Source organism: Carassius carassius, chromosome 39 (genome assembly GCF_963082965.1).
Source record: "Carassius carassius chromosome 39, fCarCar2.1, whole genome shotgun sequence".
Taxonomy (NCBI): Eukaryota; Metazoa; Chordata; class Actinopteri; order Cypriniformes; family Cyprinidae; genus Carassius; species Carassius carassius.
This window is the reverse complement of record NC_081793.1, coordinates 26,768,153-26,792,394: the sequence shown is the minus strand read 5'-3', so window position 1 is coordinate 26,792,394 and position 24,242 is coordinate 26,768,153. Positions and strand designations below refer to the sequence as shown.

Sequence of the window (24,242 nt, the reverse complement as noted above, 5' to 3'; positions counted from 1 at the left end):
TCAACATCTGATCCAGCAATAGTAAAAATAATTGTAAAACAAATCCTGTAATTTCCAACAACAGTATGATTTTTCATTTGGGCCGGAAAAATAAATAATAACGATTCGAATATTTTTAACAAAATATATTTAATATGGAATTTTTCACACACACACACACACACACACACACACACACACACACACACACACACACAAACATAGTCGTATGGGTTTATCAACCTTAATATAACTTAACTTTATTTTACATATCTGAAGTCATTACCATCGAGACGGTATCCATTATTATGACGCCATAGAGCGCATTTCAAAAGTTTAGAATGTTGGCGCGCGGTATATAAAGCCATGGAATTCTGTGAAACATTTTGTTGGTTTGTAGTAGTGGATTTATTAGCGGTTATCAGTGATGGGACAGCGAATTTCTCGTATTATTCCGGTAAATGATGGCGCGGTGTACGATCACCATCCCAGTACACCCCCAACACCCGACACCGACAAGGCGGAGCAACACTTCCATCCGTGCGATGAGCCGCCTGTCGATGCCGGTGAGGGAGACGCCAAGAAGAGGGAGGAGGAGGAGCGGAGGGAGGCATGGGGTGAGGAGGAGGAGATGAAGAAGAAGAGGAAAAAGAAGTTCTGGAGGCTGCCCTCTTTCCTCAAAGCTGCCAGAAAACACCTCAAGGTGATCCGACCGAGTCAGACTGAGGTGCAGCTTATTGAGTCACCATCGCCAGCCAGCAGCGCTGATGGTAAATGATATGACTGTGACAAAAAAAAATATCCATGAATTACATGTTTTTTCCTTTGTGCTTTCCTTCAAACGATTTAATGTCCCCTTGAAAATAGCCATATAAAAATGCGTCAAATGCAATAATTTCTTTTTTAATAGATGACATTATGTGCCGCTATGAGCTCGGTGATCGTCTGGGGGTAGGCGGGTTTGGAGTCGTTCATGAAGCGAGTCGTGTGGAGGATGGCCTTAAGGTCAGTACAAATAAAAGAGAACTTATGTTTTTTCTCATCCTGTCCACAGTCTTCAGGTTTAATGAGTGGGATTGTATGACCTCTACACACATGTGAACTGTTTTACTTATGTTTTGTTGTTCAGGTGGCATTGAAAGACGTCATGAAGACGCACGACATGGAATATCTAACTATTGTAAGGCATCTCACTCATTATTTTGATTTAAAACATCTCAGTTAGAGACTTTTTTAGTAAACAAACCATTTTAAAACTGTCTGTCTTCTAGCCTGGTCATCCAAACCCCCTACCAGTGGAGATCGCCCTTACACTCTTGGCCAACAAGGGACCCAGCGCACCAGAGATTATAAAGCTGCTGGACTGGCAGGACCAACGGGACAACTATGTCATGGTCCTCGAGTGTCCGTCACCGTGCGAGAACTTAGTCAGTTTCTTGGAGGGCCATGGAGGAAGACTCGATGAAGGTTTAGTTCGACACATCATGCGGCAGGCAACGCGAGCGGCTCGCACGTGTTGTCGCCGTGGGGTATTCCATGGAGACATAAAGTTGGAAAACTTCATTGTGAGCAAGGACACTCTGCAGGTCAAGTTGATTGACTTTGGGTGTGGGGACCTCATGAGAAAGTCTGCCTACACGACATTGTATGGTATGTTTTATCCCTCAAAGCTGACAGAGGAAACGCTTTGGTAATGCGAACTTGCATACGAGATGAAATCTCTTTCCTCCAGGCACCATGGAGTACTACCCTCCTGAGTACAGGGCTAAGGGCAAGTACCATGCTAAGTCTGCAATGTCGTGGTCTCTTGGGGTCATCTTGTTCACAATGCTGTGCGGCCGTTTTCCAACTGGCAATGACCTGCAGAAGACCGAACTAAACCTTTGGTCAGAGCCTGGACTGTCAAAGGGTGAGCTCTTCATCACATAAAAAGAAGTCTGATTCCAATGATCATACAAATGCTTTTTCAGATTTGATCTCACAACTGAATAGTGCAGATGTAAAGGCTTCAGGTCATAATGAGATGTTGCTTCCATGTTTCTGCACAGACTGCTGCCGTTTGATCTGTAGTCTCCTGCAGCATAAAACTAAGCGACGACTCGGTCTGGGGAAGATCCTTCAACACGACTGGTTTCAGGTACTGAGCCTGAGATCAGCCACATTTGCTTTTGTAGTGTGATGTATTTAGGCTAATGCTTTGTTTGGTGTGCTGTTTCAGGTCTCCATATAAGTCGTGGTGAAAAGGAGATTCGACCCCCGACATTTCCCAGTCACCTGTTGGTGGCAGGAAGACTGTTCATTCCTCTGTGAATCCTCTGCATCTTGCGGAGCCGGCAGGCCATGGTTGCATCTTATGCTATGGTCTGAAGCAGCAGTATTGCATCTGCCGTTACCGCTTGCTTGGGGATGTGTCTGAGCCTGCATGGTCTAAAGGTAATATCTTCATTTAAAAATAAAAAAAGACATCGTATTCCAATCACAGTGCATTTGTTCTTCCAGAGTAGAGCTCACATATAAATAGCGCAAATGTAAAAGCTGCAGGTCATAATCAGATGTCTTTCCCATGTTTCTGCACAGAATGCTGCTGAACCAGAGGTTCCTGCCATGGACAGCTTAAAGGCATGTAATGCGCTTCCTCGTCTCAGAGCTCCACTGCCCTGGTTCCTCAGTGGTTCCTCTCATGGCTACCCACAAGTCCAAAGTTTGATGTCCCAGAGGTTCCTTCTACGGTGCTCCAGGTCTCTCAGTCTTGCTGCTCTGGTACCAGAACTTCCTGTAGTGGCTACTGGTCTTCAACTCCTTGTCATGACTGCACCTCTCAAAAGTTGCCCTGGATAATGAGGTCCCTGCAAAGTCAGCTGGGTCCCAGAAGTTCTAGCACTGGCCACTCAGAGAGGTTCATGCCACGGTCCAGTCTCAGATGTTCTTCCCATGGCTATCTCAGATGCACTGCTCCATGTGATGTAAGCCCCAGGTGCCAGCAGTTTCTGTAATGGCTGCATCTGCTCTTTAAATACTTTTCTCATGTCAGAAAGGAAGAAAAACAGCTTGCATTTTAAACTGGAAAGATTAAAATGTCTACTTATCACCTGTGGTTTTCTGTCAATTACTACATCTTGTATTTTTATTGTGACAGCATTCGTCACTATTTTTCACAGTTGAAATGTTCATGTCCTCCAGAAGGTGGCGATAGAGAAGCATCTCTGTGCACCTCCACCAGCCCGTAATATACTGTGATGAATAGAAATAAATGATGGGAATTTAGGGGTAATTAATGTACACGCCCCCCTTCATCGCAATGAATGAGTGTTGCGTAATTAAATGAGTGTATACAGCTGATGTGGGAGGAGATGAGGATTATTTAAGGACGTTTTGAGTGCTGCTCGAGAGAGAGAGTCGGGGAGCTCTCACTTGTGGGGACACGCTAGACGGCCGCTCGGGATAATTAGTGTCTCCGGCGGTGAAGACAGACAGTTAGTGGGGGGTAAATGTGTCAGATAGTTAGGGAACGACTGCCGGCTAGGAGAGCTCCTGATCGATGCACCCATAAACTGTACACTACAGAGAGACTGGAGAGACTGCTTGTGTCTGCCGAGACTGCTTGACTTGTGTCTGTCGAGTGACGCAAACGTGGAAGGGGATTTTCTGTGTCTCCTCCTCGTCGGACGTTGAGCTCGTCTGCTTGTGGACCAATACACTGAAAAAGGGGGGTAACGTGTTTCTATGTGATGGTGTCCTGTTTTAACAGTTAATAAAGAATTGTGTGTTACTGACATCTGAGTGTGCTGATCTCTGCCCCCTGAATTCCGTGCGGTTGTTACACTGGTGGCAGCGGTGGGATTTAATCCCTAACGGTAATAAAACAACCGGACGATGGAGGGCGGAGATGAGCACCGGGGTGTTTCAGTGGCTACCCCATCTACCTCAGCAGCTGTTACTGCATCTTCGTCTGTAGCCACAGCGCCATCATCAAACGTGTCTGTGGCACGTCCGGTACTTATGCCGGAGACCTTTACCGGCACGGGTCGGGAATGGTCTGATTGGAAAGAACAGTTTGAGATGGCAGCTGTGGTGAATAATTGGAATGACGGAATGAAATTGAAATTTATGGCACTTTTATTATCAGGGCGCGCTCGAGATATTTACAGTGGTCTCTCGTTAGAGGCCAAGCGCAGCTATGTTTTATTGAAAGACGCTTTAGGTAAATGTTTTGAACCATGTGAAACCGCAGAATGGAATCGTGTTAGTTTCTCGTCTCGCAAGCGCATGCCGAATGAAACTTTACGTGAGTTTGGTAATGCGCTGCGGAGATTGGTGACTAAGGCATATTCTTCAGTAGGTGCAGATACACAGGATTTATTGGCTAGAGATCATTTTATTGCACATGTGGGAAATGCGGAGACTCGTATTCGATTGCGCAGTATTAAACCTATCACTCTAGAAGAAGCAATTAATATTGCAAGCGAATTCGAACTTATTCAGGGGTTAGAACAATGTACGATTACCCCTGATGCTCGAGTGCGTGGTTTACATATTTCTGCGGCAGAAAGTAAAGTAGATGCACTGACGGAGGTGGTGGATGCGCTTCGTAATGAAGTTCAGACGTTGCAAAAATCTGTACAACAACTTTGTGAGACAGTTCCCACATTATTAAGAAATAACATTGTTGAATCGTCAACTATAAGTGGGGTCGGAAAAAGGCAGGTGCAACCTTTAGGGGGTGGTTGCTGGGAATGTGGATGTAATCGGCATATTAGGAGAGACTGCCCTTATGTGCAGGGAAACGGGAGGGGGCAGGCATCATAGGCCGAATGTCTGCCCCAATACAGGATAATTTTTTTCAGTTGGCCTCATTGGTCCAAGGCAATCCTGAGATTTACCTTGCTGCAAAATTAGGTGGGTGTGACGTCAAACTTTTGGTTGATACAGGCGCCCAAGTCTCAATAATACCGAAACACAGGTGGCTTACTATTACGAATGGCGGGGCTCACCTTGAACATCATGAGGGCGTGGTTAGAGTGGCTAATGGGGGGAGGATGCCGATTTTGGGTCGTTGGCAAACGGTATGCCAATTTGACTCCCTAACTGTCATTACAGAGTTTCTTGTGGCAGATTTGGAGCCGCAGGAAATTCTGCTTGGCTCTGACTTTTTGCTAAAATATGGCGCTATTATTAATCTCGATCAAAAGAGCTGTCGATTGATGGGAAAACAGATTCCCCTTTTGTTTGGCAATAATAATGGTATGAAGCCCTGTGATGTGATTGTGCACGTTGATACACCGGTTCCACCTCGTAGTGAAGTTTTGATTACAGGGGCGGTGGAGGGGGCGTCTGATAGTTTACAGGGCATGTTAGAACCTTCTTCCTCCCTTTATAACCATTGTGATCTTTTGGTGGCAAGGGTAGTGTGTAGGGTGGAACAAGGTATTTTGCCCGTTCGTGTAATTAATGTCACTGATGACACTCATATTTTAAAGCATGGAATGAAAGTGGGTAAGTTATTTTTTGATGTTGTGGTAGAGGGAGAAGACGGGGTTATGGATAATAAGCCCACATTTTCTGTGGACACGCTTATAGATCGACTGAATTTACACGAAAAGGGCTTTGGAGAGGCTGAAACGCGTGCAGTGCGTGAGTTATTGTGCAAAAATGTATCCGTTTTTAGTTTAAATGATGCAGATTTAGGGCGGACACAATTAATAACGCATCAGATCGAGACGGGGGATGCCAAACCTATTAAATTACACCCGCGTCGTGTTCCCCTTCATCTGCAAGATGAAGTGACTGAGCATATTAGGGATATGCAGGTAAACGGAATTGTACAGCCGTCGTGTAGTACGTGGGGGGCACCTGTGGTTCCGGTACGGAAGAAAGACGGGACCCTTCGATTTTGCGTTGACTATAGGCGGTTGAATGATGTAACACGGAAAGATGCGTATCCCCTACCGCGTATTGATGATGCGCTGGATAGCCTTGCCCATGCCCAGTGGTTTTCTACCCTTGACCTGGCCAGTGGATACTGGCAGGTCGAGGTAGACCCTAGAGATAAACATAAGACCGCGTTTATAACACGACAGGGGCTATTTGAATTTAATGTTTTGAGCTTCGGGTTGTGCAACGCACCGAGCACATTCCAGCGTCTTATGGATTTGGTGTTGGCAGATTTACAGTGGACCACTTGCCTTGTTTATCTAGACGACATTATTGTTTTTGGGAGAACATTCGGGGAACATCTACAACGGCTGGATGAGGTCCTCGGTAAATTACGCCGCGCGAACCTGAAGGTTAAGCCATCTAAATGTACATTGTTTGCTACCCAGGTCCGTTATTTGGGGCACGTTATAGCGGCTGAGGGAATACGAGCGGATCCAGTTAAAATAGATGCGGTGAGACAATGGCCTGTACCAAAGAATCAAACTGAAGTTCGAAGTTTTGTGGGGCTGGCATCTTACTATCGGCGATTTATTGAAGGGTTCGCTGAGATTGCGCGACCATTACATCGCCTCACTGAGAAAGGTCGGAAATTTAAATGGGATGGGGAGTGCCAGCGGGCGTTTTTACAGCTTAAAACAGCCCTTGTGACAACTCCAGTGCTTGCGTATCCCGACCCGCACAAGGCATTCATTTTAGACACTGATGCGAGTGATATGGGCATCGGTGCTGTGTTGTCACAAGAGGTGGATGGCTTGGAGCGGGTTGTGGCGTATGCTAGTCGAGCTTTAACAAAACAGGAACGCAGGTATGCCACCACGAAAAAGGAGTTGCTTAGTTTAGTAGTATTTACTAAATATTTCAAGCATTATTTGCTTGGGAAGGAATTTATATTGCGTACTGACCATAGCTCCTTAAGGTGGCTTCATAATTTTCAGGGGCTGGAAGGACAGCTGGCTAGATGGGTTGAACAGTTGGCCAGTTTTCAATATAAAATTGTGCACCGCCCAGGGAAAAAGCATGTTAATGCTCATTCGCTTTCACGCTTGCCCTCATTTGGTGCCAAGTGTGAAGATTTTTCAGATTCATGTCTGGAGGTTAGTGCTTCTGTTTGAGCTGTATGTGAAACGGCTCCTTCGGGGGAAATTGAGGATGATATGGTGGGGGCGCAGAAGAAGGATGCCGTTTTACAGATTGTAGAACAGTTGCTGTCACGGGGGGAGGAGGGGCGTGTGGAAGCACAGATACGAGAAGAAGTCAGAGCGTTTTTGCCCGTGTGGGAGCAGCTGGAGTTTTGAGCGAGGGCGGTTAGTGCGTAAACCGCCCCTTAATACAGATGCTGCATTAAAAATTCAGGTGGTCCTTCCGAAGGTGATGGTTCCAGAGGTTTTGAAAATGTTGCATAATTCTGCTACGGGTGGTCATTTAGGTGTACAAAAATTGCAGGCGAAGGTGAAAGATCGGTTCTATTGGCCTGGGTGGTTTGGGGATGTAAAGAAGTGGTGTAGGGAATGTACGGAGTGTGCATCTCGTAAATCTTCAGCACTGGGTGCTCGTGCCCCTTTGCAAACTTCTTTTGTTTCTCGGCCCTTTGAACGGGTAGCGGTAGATATCTTGGGCCCTTTGCCCTTAACTGGAGAGAAGAATAAGTATATCCTGGTAATCGGGGATTATTTTTCAAAGTGGACAGAAGCTTTTGCGCTTCCAAATCAAGAAGCAGTGTCCATAGCTGAAGTTTTGGTGCAGGAGTGGGTGTGTAGATTTGGGGTCCCACGCAGTATTCACTCGGATCAGGGTAGAAACTTTGAATCAAAGTTATTTACAGAGCTGTGTGGCTTGCTGCAGATGCATAAAACAAGAACTACAGCTTATCATCCGCAGTCGAACGGCATGGTGGAGCGTTTTAACCGTACCTTACTGTCCATGCTGTCTTTGTTTGTGGATAGTAACCAGCAGAATTGGGACACGCTTCTGCCTTACGTTATGATGGCTTATAGGAGCAGTACACATGCTACTACAGGGTTTTCGCCATATAAGGTTCTGTTTGGGCGGGAGATTGTTTTGCCTGTGGATGTTGTGTTGGGAGTGGGGGAGACGGAACGTTTTGATTCGGCAAATGATTATGTGGAGAAAGTAGCTGAAAGCTTGTCTACGGTAGTAGAGGCTGTGAAAGCACATCAACTAAAAGCATCAGGGAGGCAGAAACGATATTTTGATATAAAGGTTTCCCATCAGTTTTATACAGAAGGGGAATGGGTGTGGGTGAAAAATAGGGTGCGTAAGCGTGGGCTGTGTCCGAAGTTACAAAGGCATTTTGTGGGGCCGTTTGTTGTCATTGAGCGGGTTACAGATGTCTTGTATCGAATAGCGCCAAAAGAAAAAGGGCTTGAGCGAGTTGTGCATTTTAATCGTCTTAAGCCATATGTTTCTAATGTATTTGCAGGAAGGCCGGAATTGCAGAGTGCTGGGGGGGATCGGATGTCGGTTGGGGAAAGGAGTACGCTGCATCCTGACCCCGCGCTACTGGCTGATTCCGCACCGTATCCTGACCCTGCACCACTGGCTGATTCTGTACAGCATCCTGACCCTGCACCACTGGCTGATTCTGTACCGCATCCTGACCCTGCACCACTGGCTGATTCTGTACCGCATCCTGACCCTGCACCACTGGCTGATTCTGCACCGCATCCTGACCCTGCACCACTGGCTGATTCTGCACCGCATCTGGACCCTGCACTACTAGCTGATTCTGCACCGCCTTTTGATTCTGCACTACTTCCTGACTCTGCTCTGCATCCTGATCTTGTGTCGGATGCTGTGATGCCTTCTGTTTCCAACCTGTTGCCTGCAGCCCTTTCTGGGGACAGCTCTGGTGTGGCTGTGCCTAGTGGACCCGTAGGCCGTGAGTCCTGGTCTGGGACAAATAACGGAATTGCTGAGGGACGTTTGTCGTGGCCCAGGAGGGTACCGGCCCGGTTGTTGGACTACGAATTATCTGTTTGACTCGAGGACGAGTCTTTTTCGCTTGGGAGGGGGGTAGTGTGATGAATAGAAATAAATGATGGGAATTTAGGGGTAATTAATGTACACGCCCCCCTTCATCGCAATGAATGAGTGTTGCGTAATTAAATGAGTGTATACAGCTGATGTGGGAGGAGATGAGGATTATTTAAGGACGTTTTGAGTGCTGCTCGAGAGAGAGAGTCGGGGAGCTCTCACTTGTGGGGACACGCTAGACGGCCGCTCGGGATAATTAGTGTCTCCGGCGGTGAAGACAGACAGTTAGTGGGGGGTAAATGTGTCAGATAGTTAGGGAACGACTGCCGGCTAGGAGAGCTCCTGATCGATGCACCCATAAACTGTACACTACAGAGAGACTGGAGAGACTGCTTGTGTCTGCCGAGACTGCTTGACTTGTGTCTGTCGAGTGACGCAAACGTGGAAGGGGATTTTCTGTGTCTCCTCCTCGTCGGACGTTGAGCTCGTCTGCTTGTGGACCAATACACTGAAAAAGGGGGGTAACGTGTTTTTATGTGATGGTGTCCTGTTTTAACAGTTAATAAAGAATTGTGTGTTACTGACATCTGAGTGTGCTGATCTCTGCCCCCTGAATTCCGTGCGGTTGTTACAATACTTTAATCCGCTTTATCACATTGTGAATGATATGCACATGATGTAAGCTAATAACATAATCAGCCATAATCTCCTTCAGGTATTTTATTGTTATCCTAAATAAAGGCAAATAAACAAAAAAAATTTCAAGAGCAATTTTTGAAGGAGACACAAATAATCCAGCTAAAATTGTACTTGTATGGATATGTGTACACAGAGGAAAGCCATATTACTATTAGTGCAGCCGGGAGAACGTACCACATTAAACAACGTTTAGCTGTTGTGGTTGCGCCGTGACAGCACACGAGTCCGTTGTAGACATTACTAGCCATTACTATAAAAGTGCATCTAAAATTTTTTTAATATCATCGACAAGTTAATTATTTTTTGTAATTTAATTTAAAAAAATAAAGCTTTCTTGAATTCTAGATCCATTGCACACAAACAGTATTTCAAAGGTATTTTGTTTTAATTCTGATGGTTATGACTTAGCCTACAGCTTAGGAAAATTCAGTATCTAAAACTGGGTGGGTTTTGTTGTGAAAACCTGGCAACCTTTTCCATCAAGCAGGTAACGTTATTATTAACTAAAATAGCGAACTCATCAAAAGAGAAAATAATCTGTTTAGGCTATCCGATGTTTAAGTGAAGAAAATATCCTTGACAGGCTTACTGGAGTTCCTCAACTATTGGTGACTCTCTCACAGGACTTGTTTGTGTGTGTGTGTGTTTAGGTGATGTAAAAGAGCAAAGCAGGCATTTGGACCAAAGCACTGTGAGGCAAGGGAGGGGGAGACTAAACATCTTTCTAAACTTAAAACACATTTTTGCCCCGTTTGTGTTGTTTTACTAACACAATTCTTAAAAAGGATAAGACATTGTTAGCCTATTTACAATTCACAGCGTGTTTTTTTAATAATAATTTTTGGGGGGGACAACCCTCAGATGGGGGGGTCCTGTACCCCCGGATTTATGCACGTATATCCATAACAGATTATTTTTCTAGCATTATTTGTGAAATTTTCTAGTAACTTCTGAGTGAAATTTGTTTCTAAACCATTTGTTTTTCCAGTGAACATGAAATGCTAAAACTTTGCAATACAACCAATTGTTTCTGATTTTAATAGATTAGGAGATTCTTTCATTTATTTGTATTATTATTTTCTAGAGGTAACATTATGTGCTCAGACAGTTTAAACTTAAACTGTTTCAACTATTATCTGATCACACACAGGTCTTTTTTACTGACATGGCTTAAGATTGACATTGCCAGTGTTAATAGTCCTACTGTACACACAAAAAGCCCAGATACGAAGCTGTTTCAGTACATGCCGAGTGGTCTGTTGGGTAAACTGAATCTCACGATATGTCTTGGTTTTTTATTAAAACACTACCTGCACTCAAATACACCTCGTTTTTAAGTTACAATGTAAACAATCATGTAGAAGCATTTTATTCCCTTGCCAATGTCACGGTTTTAGGTTTGTGGTGAGATCTCAGTTGGTTGTATTTTTTTTTAAATATTTCCCCATATATATGTACTTTTATTTCAGTGACGGAGAAAGTGCCACTGTCTCAAACTAAGCGATATATATAATATCACAGTGAGATATCAGTATCAAAGATCATGATAAAGTAATGTCTCCATCTGCTGGTCAGACTTTAGAAACACTGACCTATCTGTACCCTATTTTATAATTCATTTAAAATAGTTTTAAATAAATCTTTATTATTATTGAATTTATTATTTTAGTCTTTAAGCATAATATGTTTACTCTTTACCTAACTGAATTAAACAAAAAATAATAATTTTAATTTTTATACATTATAAATGGACTAGACTATTTCATTGCAGGTAGACAGGGCAGCTTTAGAAAAGTTTTTCTACACTTTTTTTCTTTGTCCTCTTTCATTTATTTTTTTATTTCATTTCTAAGATAAATATTCACCGTAAATAGTGGCAACAACCAGTCTACTTTATCACACATTTTGGAAAATGTTATGCATGACTACTCAACATCTGATCCAGCAATAGTAAAAATAATTGTAAAACAAATCCTGTAATTTCCAACAACAGTATGATTTTTCCTTTGGGCCGGAAAAATAAATAATAACGATTCGAATATTTTTAACAAAATATATTTAATATGGAATTTTTCACACACACACACACACACACACACACACACACACACACAAACATAGTCGTATGGGTTTATCAACCTTAATATAACTTAACTTTATTTTACATATCTGAAGTCATTACCATCGAGACGGTATCCATTATTATGACGCCATAGAGCGCATTTCAAAAGTTTAGAATGTTGGCGCGCGGTATATAAAGCCATGGAATTCTGTGAAACATTTTGTTGGTTTGTAGTAGTGGATTTATTAGCGGTTATCAGTGATGGGACAGCGAATTTCTCGTATTATTCCGGTAAATGATGGCGCGGTGTACGATCACCATCCCAGTACACCCCCAACACCCGACACCGACAAGGCGGAGCAACACTTCCATCCGTGCGATGAGCCGCCTGTCGATGCCGGTGAGGGAGACGCCAAGAAGAGGGAGGAGGAGGAGCGGAGGGAGGCATGGGGTGAGGAGGAGGAGATGAAGAAGAAGAGGGAAAAGAAGTTCTGGAGGCTGCCCTCTTTCCTCAAAGCTGCCAGAAAACACCTCAAGGTGATCCGACCGAGTCAGACTGAGGTGCAGCTTATTGAGTCACCATCGCCAGCCAGCAGCGCTGATGGTAAATGATATGACTGTGACAAAAAAAATATCCATGAATTACATGTTTTTTCCTTTGTGCTTTCCTTCAAACGATTTAATGTCCCCTTGAAAATAGCCATATATAAATGCGTCAAATGCAATAATTTCTTTTTTAATAGATGACATTATGTGCCGCTATGAGCTCGGTGATCGTCTGGGGGTAGGCGGGTTTGGAGTCGTTCATGAAGCGAGTCGTGTGGAGGATGGCCTTAAGGTCAGTACAAATAAATGAGAACTTATGTTTTTTCTCATCCTGTCCACAGTCTTCAGGTTTAATGAGTGGAATTGTATGACCTCTACACACATGTGAACTGTTTTACTTATGTTTTGTTGTTTAGGTGGCATTGAAAGACGTCATGAAGACGCACGACATGGAATATCTAACTATTGTAAGGCATCTCACTCATTATTTTGATTTAAAACATCTCAGTTAGAGACTTTTTTAGTAAACAAACCATTTTAAAACTGTCCGTCTTCTAGCCTGGTCATCCAAACCCCCTACCAGTGGAGATCGCCCTTACACTCTTGGCCAACAAGGGACCCAGCGCACCAGAGATTATAAAGCTGCTGGACTGGCAGGACCAACGGGACAACTATGTCATGGTCCTCGAGTGTCCGTCACCGTGCGAGAACTTAGTCAGTTTCTTGGAGGGCCATGGAGGAAGACTCGATGAAGGTTTAGTTCGACACATCATGCGGCAGGCAACGCGAGCGGCTCGCACGTGTTGTCGCCGTGGGGTATTCCATGGAGACATAAAGTTGGAAAACTTCATTGTGAGCAAGGACACCCTGCAGGTCAAGTTGATTGACTTTGGGTGTGGGGACCTCATGAGAAAGTCTGCCTACACGACATTGTATGGTATGTTTTATCCCTCAAAGCTGACAGAGGAAACGCTTTGGTAATGCAAACTTGCATACGAGATGAAATCTCTTTCCTCCAGGCACCATGGAGTACTACCCTCCTGAGTACAGGGCTAAGGGCAAGTACCATGCTAAGTCTGCAATGTCGTGGTCTCTTGGGGTCATCTTGTTCACAATGCTGTGCGGCCGTTTTCCAACTGGCAATGACCTGCAGAAGACCGAACTAAACCTTTGGTCAGAGCCTGGACTGTCAAAGGGTGAGCTCTTCATCACATAAAAAGAAGTCTGATTCCAATGATCATACAAATGCTTTTTCAGATTTGATCTCACAACTGAATAGTGCAGATGTAAAGGCTTCAGGTCATAATGAGATGTTGCTTCCATGTTTCTGCACAGACTGCTGCCGTTTGATCTGTAGTCTCCTGCAGCATAAAACTAAGCGACGACTCGGTCTGGGGAAGATCCTTCAACACGACTGGTTTCAGGTACTGAGCCTGAGATCAGCCACATTTGCTTTTGTAGTGTGATGTATTTAGGCTAATGCTTTGTTTGGTGTGCTGTTTCAGGTCTCCATATAAGTCGTGGTGAAAAGGAGATTCGACCCCCGACATTTCCCAGTCTCCTGTCAGCTTTGCATCTTGACGGCTGGCAGGAAGACTGTTCATTCCTCTGTGAATCCTCTGCATCTTGCGGAGCCGGCAGGCCATGGTTGCATCTTATGCTATGGTCTGAAGCAGCAGTATTGCATCTGCCGTTACCGCTTGCTTGGGGATGTGTATATATATGTATATAGTTTTTTCTCTGAGCATGCATTGTCTAAAGGTTAGATCTCCATTTAAAAATAATAAAAAAGACAACTTATTCCAATCACAGTGCATTTGTTCTTCCAGAGTAGACCTCACATATAAATAGCGCAAATGTAAAAGCTTCAGGTCATAATCAGATGTCTTTCCCATGTTTCTGCACAGAATGCTGCTGAACCAGAGGTTCCTGCCATGGACAGCTTAAAGGCATGTAATGCGCTTCCTCGTCTCAGAGCTCCACTGCCCTGGTTCCTCAGTGGTTCCTCTCATGGCTACCCACAAGTCCAAAGTTTGATGTCCCAGAGGTTCCTTCTACGGTGCTCCAGGTCTCTCAGTCTTGCTGCTCTGGTACCAGAACTTCCTGTAGTGGCTACTGTTCTTCAACTCCTTGTCATGACTGCACCTCTCAAAAGTTTCCCTGGATAATGAGGTCCCTGCAAAGTCAGCTGGGTCCCAGAAGTTCTAGCACTGGCCACTCAGAGAGGTTCATGCCATGGTCCAGTCTCAGATGTTCTTCTCATGGTTGTCTCAGATGCACTGCTCTATGTGATGTAAGCCCCAGGTGCCAGCAGTTTCTGTAATGGCTGCATCTGCTCTTTAAATACTTTTCTCATGTCAGAAAGGAAGAAAAACAGCTTGCATTTTAAACTGGAAAGATTAAAATGTCTACTTATCACCTGTGTTTTTCTGTCAATTACTACATCTTGTATTTTTATTGTGACTGCATCCGTCACTATTTTTCACAGTTGAAATGTTCATGTCCTCCAGAAGGTGGCGATAGAGAAGCATCTCTGTGCACCTCCACCAGCCCGTAATATACTTTAATCAGCTTTATCACATTGTGAATTATATGCACATGATGTAAGCTAATAATATCATTAGTCATCATTTCGTTCAGGTATTTTATTTTTATCCTAAATGTTTGTATACTCTTCAACTTGGTGTATAGTTAACAAAGACTATAGACAAGATAAAATACAATTTTCTTTTATTTAAATAGCCTATATAAACATAATAAATAATTATGCATTTGTTCATATATTCACCAGATATGTATATATTTGACTATTATAAAATTACAATAGTTATAGTGAAACAAATATTTCCAGAGTAGTCCATAATAGATTATTTTTCTACATGTTTGTTAGTTTTTTAGATGTTTTCGTCAGATGAATGTCTTGTGCATTTTTTTAAATAAATAAATAAATACATAAATAATGGAAAAGAAGCAAAGGGTATAAATCATGATGTAACAATGATATTTAGCATAACTCATGCAAAAGCTGAATAACTGAACGCCTTTACCAAAATGCCCACTTTTGTTTATTTTGAGTCGTCTGCCGTATCCGTTTAATTCAAGCGAAACTTCACCGAGTTCGCGTGACAGCCGATAAGATTTACTGTAGTACATTTACATATGGTGGGGGTGGGTCAGTTTCGTCCAACTAGACTAATTTCATGTTAAGTGATGATTATACATAATTACCATCTGTCCAAACTAAAGGTCTCATTTCATTGATAAACACCACAATTTCCACCAAAAACATGTCCACACACAGGGGAGAAGGTTGTCATAAATTATGAGATTTAGAGTCAAATGTCCAGTTACACAAATACTTATTTTCTCTAGCAGCTGTTTTATATTTTGTTTTCAGTAGGTTAATCGACTTAAATTGTCTCAAATAAGAATAAGGTTATAGCTGCTGGATGATGACACAATAAAACCACAGCGTAGCCTATAGGTCTATAGAGAAGGCAGGTTTTAGGCTATAAATAAATGAGCTTGACAAGTCGTTTTTAAATGAATGCAATGTAGTGCGTTTTTATAAAATAATGTTTCTATGCTTTAACCTTCGTTTTACATTTTTCGTTGTGTAACTGTTTTACTTATATTCTGCTAACAACCTGTTGTTCCAATGGCAGATTCCACCGTAAACATCTACTCCATTACAATGTGATAATAACCCCGGACATTAAGAGTGAAAAAGTTTTTTTTCTTTTTAATTTATGTATACATTTTTGTAGTTAAGATTTTAAGGTATGTATCTACACATACCTGAGACATTTAAAGTTTGACCACTAGCCGCTTATCTAGAACCTATTATTTTTATTTTATATTTAACATCTTTTGTTAAACACTTTTTCTTTTTTCCTTCTTATTGTGTGTGTGGGGGGCTGGGGGGGGGGGGGGGAGTTCAGCTTGAACCTCAAATGCTTATCACATGAATGATCTCGACGCCAGATTGATGCATATTGGATGAAGTTACCTGGGGAGAAGTGTGACAGTAGGAGGGGTTGCCAAGCAGCAGTTCATTCACTGCATGCTCCCCGGACAGGTTAAATACCCCTCCCCTGACGCGCACTCGGGCACTCTCGAGTAAACCCTCAGAAACCAGCACACTCAGCGAGGCTGATCGGTGAAATTCATGTTTCTAGAGGGAGAACGGATTATGAACGTGTTTGGGCAGCAGCCGTCGAGCCAGCAGACCAGTCCTCTCCAGCACCACAACGCGCAGGACATCCTGGACATGACCGTGTACTGCGACACCAGCTTCAGCATGTACCAACAGAACCTCCACCACCACCACGCGCAGAGGCCACCTGCGCATCTTTCCAGCTGCGGCCTGGGCGAATACACCTCACCCACAGCCAACCCTTACCTGTGGATGAACAGCCCGGGTATCACCTCACCCCCCTACCTCTCAGGCCCGAACGGAGGCTCTTACATTCAGTCAGGATTTGGGTCGAACCAGCGGCAGTTTCTTCCTCCTCCCACGGGCTTCGGAAGCGCAGATCTCAGCTGGCTGTCCATTTCAAGTCAGCAAGAGCTTTTCAAGATGGTCAGACCGCCTTATTCCTATTCAGCGCTGATTGCGATGGCTATTCAGAACGCGCAGGATAAGAAACTGACGCTCAGTCAGATTTATCAGTATGTGGCGGACAACTTTCCTTTTTATAAGAAAAGTAAAGCCGGATGGCAGAACTCAATTAGACACAATCTGTCCTTGAACGATTGCTTCAAGAAAGTCGCGCGGGATGAGGATGACCCTGGTAAGTTTGAATGTTCTTTATTCACGTATCAAAAATCCGACTTGGTTACGCGTGCATGATTATTACGCATTAGATTTCAGTGGTATGCTAACACATCCCCCCGTTTTTCTTTAAAGGGAAAGGAAATTATTGGACTTTGGACCCCAACTGTGAGAAAATGTTCGATAACGGCAACTTCAGAAGGAAGAGGAAGAGAAGAGCTGACGGAAACGCCAGTAACCTGTCTGTAAAATCCGAGGACGCGCTCAAATTGGCGGACACTGCTAGTCTGATGAGCGCGTCCCCGCAAAGCCTCCAAAACTCTCCGACCACTAGCGACCCCAAATCGTCCCCTTCACCATCCGCAGAGCACAGCCCGTGTTTTAACAACTTTATCGGTAACATGAATTCAATAATGCCTGGAAACAGCAACGGTATCAGAAGCAGAGACGTCAGTTCTGGACTCCTGGGAGATTTTACGCACAGCATGTCAGGACATGAAATTGCCCCTCCATCAGAACCAGGTCATCTCAACAGCAACAGACTAAACTACTTCTCAGCATCCCATAATAACAGTGGCTTGATCAACTCGCTCTCCAACCATTTCAGTGTCAATAATCTCATATACAGCCGGGAGGGAACGGAAGTTTAGAGTTTGTGAACCTCTAATGTGCTCTGTGAGTACATGGACAATCTGTTCTTATATTAGACTTTATTTCTATACACGTTCACCTCATTCGCAAAGTCCATTTTCATTCAGACTGCCTGGTGTTTTGGAATGCATCAGCAAGTGGATTTGCAAAGTGCATCATTTACATTTATTCTGTTATTGTTGCACCAAACTGTGATACTTAACAAGTCCACACATGTCTATTTCCTAGGCCACCATAGAACAAATGTAGATATATTTTATTTAAATGAAATGTTTTTGATTTTTTTTAAATAAACATGCATTTATCTGAATTGTCTGTAGCATCAGCTTCTGTTTATTTGCTGTTTATATGCATGATGTTTTCCCATTATCTGCTCAATGGCACAACAAACACAAACACCTAGTGCATCTCAGTGTTCCCACGCAATCAGTGGGTGGCCACATAGATGCACAAGACTGTAACAGCAATTAAGACATGTTTGTACGTTTATGTTTGTTTACAGTAGCTCGCAATTATATATTGTTTGTTTGTGGATGACTGCAATCAAACAGGCAGTTTACTGACAACTTTTAATTAGCTTTTGCACTAAAGTACAGTTTAGTTTTAAACCGAAAGATCGGATTACTCTTGAAATTTGAGTTAAAATGTGTTGATGTGTTCAAAAAAGGCTATTTGAAACCCTACATTTCAAGGTAATTTAACCAGCGCACATCTTTTTCCCATAACCGCTCAACTCCAGCAAACATACCGAGTTGACAATTATTTATCAAAAAGAATTTAAGGTTTAATCGAGCATTTGAATTAATCTGTGCCCCCCGCTGTGTCTTTTCCTAATTGCTTTCTGCAAAAAGCCAGACACATTTAACTCTTTAATGTCCTCATTATCCCAGGGAAGTTTTTCAGCCTGTTTATTTACTGTACAAGCTCTGGTGTTGAATGGCACAGACTCATTTGGGTGATGATGTAAATAGCCTTATATCATCCACTGGTTTATCTAGAGATTCAACTTCCCGTTCTACCATTAACTCACATCCAGGCTGAGCTGCATGAAAACAGTGGGACTGAGACATTTTACGCTTGTCGCTTTGCATACAGCTGATTTTGATAAGTCATCACAGTTTCATATCTGGAGAATTCAAAAGTTTGGCCAGTTATCTGTGAGCTTTTATCTTAAATTATGTTTCAGAACGTTATTGAAATCCAGATAACCAAACTATTTTTTTACTTTAAAAAGATTCCACTATATGGAATCTATATTAACATGACTGTTAACACCTTTTGTTCTATTATGAATCTTAGGAGTGAAGTTCACTTTTGAGGGTTGTGCCACAAACTGTTTTTTCTGGCTTTTTTGGTTCTTGCTCATTCTGATCTTATTTCAAAGTCAGTCTATACTTCAGATTCCATATCAAAGAAAGAACATGAAAATAAACACAGGACTGACTGCAATACAACTAATTTGGCTCTGTCATCTGGGATAAAGCAGAACTGACAGGAGATTCGTGTCCACGGTGCTGGAATGCAAACAGATCTGGCATCACCAGAGACACCCTGCTGTTCAGTGAAAACACAGAACAAATGAAAGCACTCAAAGTGCATTTCCCTCTATGTGCCTTCATTCTAACAAAGGACATTGTTGCTCCACTATTGCAGGATGGATTATCAGTTAGAATATATTTGTGGTAAGAAGAACAAGCAATCTCAGGAGACCAGCTCATCACTGATAATGCCTAAGATGATACAAATAAAAAATAAAACACTCAAAAATAAAAATTCTGTCATTAATTACTCCCCCCTCATGTTGTCCAAACCCATTACACCTTTGTTCATCTTCAGAACACAAATTAAGATAATTTGTACTCATACTCATAATCACTGCTTTCTGTCCATTTGCATTCATTATTGTGAATCATTATCGATACCGACAGGGATTCATCAATAGTCGATGCTAAAATAAAAATAATATTAATTTGCAAATGCTCATGTGACATGAAGAAGGTTTGTACAGCTGGTTCATACAGGTACATAACATGGTTCACTTACCTCAGATTCTGTGATTTCTGTCATCAAACAACGGCCACATGAAATGAGCATTTAAATAATTATTTGTGAATTCTGAACTCTAAAATTCAAATAGTCTGTCATCATATTTTTTTTTCAGGCTAGCTGTCTAGCAAGTAGCTATATAATAAATTTGACATTAGCCAGAAGGTTTGTCATTGTATTACAACAATTGTCACGTGTTTTAAATGATAGGCCACAATTTTAAACAATTCACAAATTACAATATTTGTTGGCCAAATTAATAATTTGATGTTTTTATATTTACCCCAGTTAGTGTAACAGTTAGGGGCACAGATAGATAGATAGATAGATAAATAGATAAATAAACTGTGAAATATTAACTGGAGTGATATAATAGTACATATATAATGCATTTAAAATTATTGTATAATATATAATAGTATATTTTATGTTTATATATATATATGTATATAGACCTTCACCATTATGTATCATGTTGTAAATCCTGAATATTTTACCCACAGATGGACACTTCAAGCATGCTGAAGGTCCAGACTGTTCACGGGGGCCCTGGGGACCCTCACCTTTCACCTTTCTCAGCTTTCAGGTTCCAGGCTTCTGTATGTGAGGTGAGGATGCCCTGGGGCAGGGATTGGCCAGCCTACCTCTCTGTGGGGGTCTCAAAGGGTGCTGATGTTCTTCTAGTCCTCCTCCTGACGAAAGACCATAATCGGAGGTTTAAACTCAGCAACGTAAACTAGAGCTTCATCATAGCATGGGATGTTGAGACTTCAGTGCAAGAGGTTTGAAAAAGATGATTCTAATCTAATCTAATCTGCTAATCTGATCTAATCTAATCTAATCCTGTTTTCCCAGAGCAGGAAGAGGAAATATCACTTTCTACTGACATCTGACACCTAATCCTTGCACAAGAATCCCGGGAAAAGGACATTGTGTAAGGTGAGGGGTTTGTGGCACCAGAAATCATGCATAAAAATCAATGCATTTATCTATACAATGCTGACAGGATGTTGAAAACATTATTTTTTTGGGTGCCTTTATGCCTTTTAATTCTCAGATAGTTCAGAGATCAGGTACTAAGCGTAGGTTTGTAAAGATCAACAGTGTTTGAGGAGTCATGTTACTGATAAGACTCGGCCTGGGGAAGTGCAGTCACTCAGTGACTCACAGATTGAGACCGAACCGATGCGTAACTGGAGGATAGTGTTGCACTCTGGGATGTGTGAAACACCATTGCCATTAGCCGACAGATGCTTTTACCTGTTAATGACACAAGAATGGGAAAAAGTATATCCTAGGTCAAGACAAAGATTTGAGATGGTTATTCTGGACTAAACCTGTTGACTGGCATTCATAGGAAGTCAATCAATGAAATGTACAAAATGCAATTAGCAGTCAAAGCTTAAACCAACCTGCTCATTCCTTTTTATGACTGTTTTCTATATTTTAGAATAATAATAAATGTATTTATTTAATTGGCCAAAATATATATGTGAACAGCTTTGAATAACTTCATTATAAAACATACAATTTTTTTAATCTTTATTTACACATCTCCTGTAAATATATATATATATATATATATATATATATATATATATATATATATATATATATATAGTTATATAGTTATAGAGGTGATTATAAAAAATTTGTTATTATATGTTTAATAATATATTTAATTTTATTCATTACATTTAATTTGACATGGATGATTCCAATGGACAGACCATATGCATTTGCTTGAGTGTTTTAGCACACATGTAAATTTTAACCACCTGTTTTTTACCAACATTAATTATAACAATACACATAAAAGAAATACGTTGTAATAAGAATTGGCTGTTCTATTATATATTGTATATAATAAAATTGAAAATATTAATACATTGTTGTTATATTATATTGTTGTTAAACGGTAATATTATTTTATGTTTTAAATAAACAAAAAACGGTCTTTATAAAATAATTTTAAAAAAGTTACAAATTTTAATTCACACTATTTTTATTTGACCTCACAGCTAATCATAATGATGAAAACACATTATTAGATCTGATAAAATACATCCAGTAAAGCGTGTCCAAGCTTTGGTATTGTATCAGAGATCTTGTGGCTCAGTGGTAGAGCATTGTGTTAGCAGCGTAAAAGGTTGTAGGTTTGATTCCCAGGGAACACATGTTTGGTAAAAAATGTTAGCCTGAATGCACTGTAAGTTGCTTTGGATAAAAGTGTCTGCAAAAGCAATGAATGTAAATGTATCAGAGGTCAAGAAAAGACACTGATATAGAAATTAACAGTTCCACTAGACTAAACCTGTTCCATTGCATTAATAACCTCTCTGAAGTATATCAATTTTAAGTAGATGATAGATCACTGATAAAACATTAATCTATAGACTTTATAAAGATACAAATCTGTGTGAGATTTCAGGACCTCAGTGGAAAGACCTGACTTGATTGTTTTATCTTGCATTTGATGAACATGATACCATTACTGCCCAGTCAGCTCTATCAAAACAGACCCATAACTTACATTAGTGATGGTTCAGTCATCTTATGGTCTGTTCATCACTGCCAAACCCGTAAATGTTGTGTCTGGATCCTGGGCAGAGTGTCCAGCCTTGTAACTGAGTTTTATCACCAAACGAACACGCGATATGAAAACCGCCCCTGTCTGACCTGGAGAACATGAGAGTTCAGACACTTAGTCTTCATTCAACCTGACGTTCAACATCTGCTTGTAGCAGTCAGTGGGAATTAGGAGGCTAATATCTCATATCGTTGCGAGATCTCTGGAGGAAGCTTAATATTTAAGGCCACAACAGTTCTGTAAAAAACATGAAACATACATTTGATATCTGAGGATAATGCTCATCTAATGGCATGACTCTGGTATGGTTTCATCAGTCTCCTTACTGGGCCCATAAAAAAGGTAATGTATGGGCTGATAATGGCATGAGATCCAGAGAACAGTTCACCATCCACCATATGGATGCGTTTTATAGAGGCAGACCCGAATAAGCTCTCAGAGCTGTCAGCGCTTGACATATAAAAAGATTTAAGGAGGATTCAACCACTGTGTTGGGAATATTGGTGTGATATATGGCTACTGGGAAATACTGTGTGCATCAGTGACTAGAAGAAAAAATGGCTCTGGAAAAAGGCAGTGAAATGCAGTTTCAAAGTATTTTCACACCCTCATGCTGAGCTTTTCTTCGTTTTGCTGTGGAAAAGGTTTTTTTTTTTTTTTGATTGATTGATTGATTGATTGCAATGAGTATAAAGTTTTCATTGACTTTTCTACAGTTGTGAGATCAATTATTCACTCTCATTTATTTTATAATAATTTACCATATTTTGTGTTAGCAACATGATATATTTAGTTAGCCAAACCTTATTATTTTTTTATAACACTTTAAAATAAAGTTTGTTTCATTAGTTAATGCATAAAAGGATCAGTTCTCAAAATGTACTCACCCTTAGGCCTAGATGCAGATCCGTTTGTTTCTTCATCTGAACATATTTGATTAAATTTAGCATTGTATCACTTGCTCCCCAATGGATCATTTGCAGTGAATGGGTGCCGTCATAATGAGATTCCAAACAGCTGATGAAAACATCACAATAATCCACAAGTAATCCACACCACTCCCACTCCAGTCAATCAAATAAGGCCTTGTGATGCAAAAATCATTGTGCTTGTAAGAATAAAAATCATCATTAAGATGGTTTTAACTTTCTAGTAAACAGATGTACAATTTTCAACGTATGCATGATAAAATATGCTGAAAAATCATATCATATCTGGACCAGAATGTAATTGTTTGCAGTTACGCATGCAGTAATAAATTAGAAACCTCATAGCAATGCATTAAACACCACTTCTTAACATCATGGTTACTTTGCAACACATTTTCTTTGCGAAATTTACGAATCCTTATTTTTGCCATTAAATATAATAATCCAGTGAATTTTTTTTTTTTTTTTGCACAAGGAGTCTGACAACAGCTAGTTAGTAAATTAGAGTAAATCTCACTGGATTATTACATTTAATGGATGTGGAGTTCCTGGGCTGGTGTGGTTACACGTGGTCTGCGATTGTGAGGCCGGTTGGATGTAGTGCCAAATTATCTGAAATGCCTTTGGAGACGGCTTATGGTAGAAGAATGAACATTCAATTCACGGGCAACAGCTCTGGTGGACATTCCTGCAGACATCATGACAACTGCACGCTCCCTCAAAACTTGCAGCATCTGCATTATGCTGTGTGATAAAACTACACATTTAGAGTGGCCTTTTATTGTGGCCAGCCTAAGGCACACCTGTGCAATAATCATGCTGTCTAATCAGCATCTTGATATGCCACACCTGTGAGGTGGATGGATAAACTTGGCAAAGGAGAAGTGCTCACTAACACAGATTTAGACAGATTTGTGAACAGTATTTGAGAGAAATAGGCCTTTTGTGTACATAGAAAAAGTTTTAGATCTTTGGGTTCAGCTCATGAAAAACTGGAGGCAAAAACAAAAGTGTTGGGTTTATAATTTTGTTCAGTGT

General features: G+C 41.4%; 3 protein-coding genes across 5 annotated transcripts; all 3 read left to right on the top strand.

Annotated features, from left to right (window-relative positions):
- The first annotated feature begins 206 nt into the window (after positions 1 to 206).
- Positions 207 to 3,084, top strand: LOC132121696 (serine/threonine-protein kinase pim-2-like). The gene is made up of 7 exons (XM_059531406.1): positions 207 to 749; positions 890 to 984; positions 1,109 to 1,159; positions 1,251 to 1,629; positions 1,712 to 1,888; positions 2,028 to 2,116; positions 2,557 to 3,084. Exons 1-7 carry the CDS (start codon positions 407 to 409, stop codon positions 2,815 to 2,817), a joined length of 1,395 nt encoding a protein of 464 aa, XP_059387389.1. The 5' UTR covers positions 207 to 406; the 3' UTR covers positions 2,818 to 3,084.
- Positions 3,085 to 11,729: 8,645 nt separating this feature from the next.
- On the top strand, positions 11,730 to 14,637 carry LOC132121693 (serine/threonine-protein kinase pim-2-like). Of its 3 annotated transcripts, XR_009426295.1 has the most exons (8): positions 11,730 to 12,272; positions 12,412 to 12,506; positions 12,631 to 12,681; positions 12,773 to 13,151; positions 13,234 to 13,410; positions 13,550 to 13,638; positions 13,720 to 13,975; positions 14,122 to 14,216. XR_009426295.1 is itself a non-coding variant. In XM_059531403.1 (7 exons), exons 1-7 carry the CDS (start codon positions 11,930 to 11,932, stop codon positions 14,380 to 14,382), a joined length of 1,395 nt encoding a protein of 464 aa, XP_059387386.1. In that variant the 5' UTR covers positions 11,730 to 11,929; the 3' UTR covers positions 14,383 to 14,637. The 3 variants fall into 3 exon arrangements, 2 of the variants coding, with proteins under 2 accessions (XP_059387386.1, XP_059387387.1); XM_059531403.1 differs by lacking the exon at positions 13,720 to 13,975 and having other exon boundaries at positions 14,122 to 14,637; XM_059531404.1 differs by having other exon boundaries at positions 13,720 to 14,251.
- A 1,634-nt stretch (positions 14,638 to 16,271) lies between these two features.
- On the top strand, positions 16,272 to 17,965 carry LOC132121695 (forkhead box protein I2-like). The gene is made up of 2 exons (XM_059531405.1): positions 16,272 to 17,007; positions 17,124 to 17,965. Exons 1-2 carry the CDS (start codon positions 16,383 to 16,385, stop codon positions 17,636 to 17,638), a joined length of 1,140 nt encoding a protein of 379 aa, XP_059387388.1. The 5' UTR covers positions 16,272 to 16,382; the 3' UTR covers positions 17,639 to 17,965.
- The last annotated feature ends 6,277 nt before the right edge of the window (positions 17,966 to 24,242 follow it).

Coding starts and splice junctions, on each gene's coding strand:
- LOC132121696 (XM_059531406.1), top strand. CDS start 407: ATGGGACAGCGAATTTCTCGTATTATTCCGGTAAATGATGGCGCGGTG. Junction 750..889: donor GCCAGCCAGCAGCGCTGATG/GTAAATGATATG, acceptor CTTTTTTAATAG/ATGACATTATGTGCCGCTAT. Junction 1,889..2,027: donor AGAGCCTGGACTGTCAAAGG/GTGAGCTCTTCA, acceptor GTTTCTGCACAG/ACTGCTGCCGTTTGATCTGT.
- LOC132121693 (XM_059531403.1), top strand. CDS start 11,930: ATGGGACAGCGAATTTCTCGTATTATTCCGGTAAATGATGGCGCGGTG. Junction 12,507..12,630: donor GTGTGGAGGATGGCCTTAAG/GTCAGTACAAAT, acceptor TTTGTTGTTTAG/GTGGCATTGAAAGACGTCAT. Junction 12,682..12,772: donor ACATGGAATATCTAACTATT/GTAAGGCATCTC, acceptor TCCGTCTTCTAG/CCTGGTCATCCAAACCCCCT.
- LOC132121695 (XM_059531405.1), top strand. CDS start 16,383: ATGTTTCTAGAGGGAGAACGGATTATGAACGTGTTTGGGCAGCAGCCG. Junction 17,008..17,123: donor GCGGGATGAGGATGACCCTG/GTAAGTTTGAAT, acceptor TTTTCTTTAAAG/GGAAAGGAAATTATTGGACT.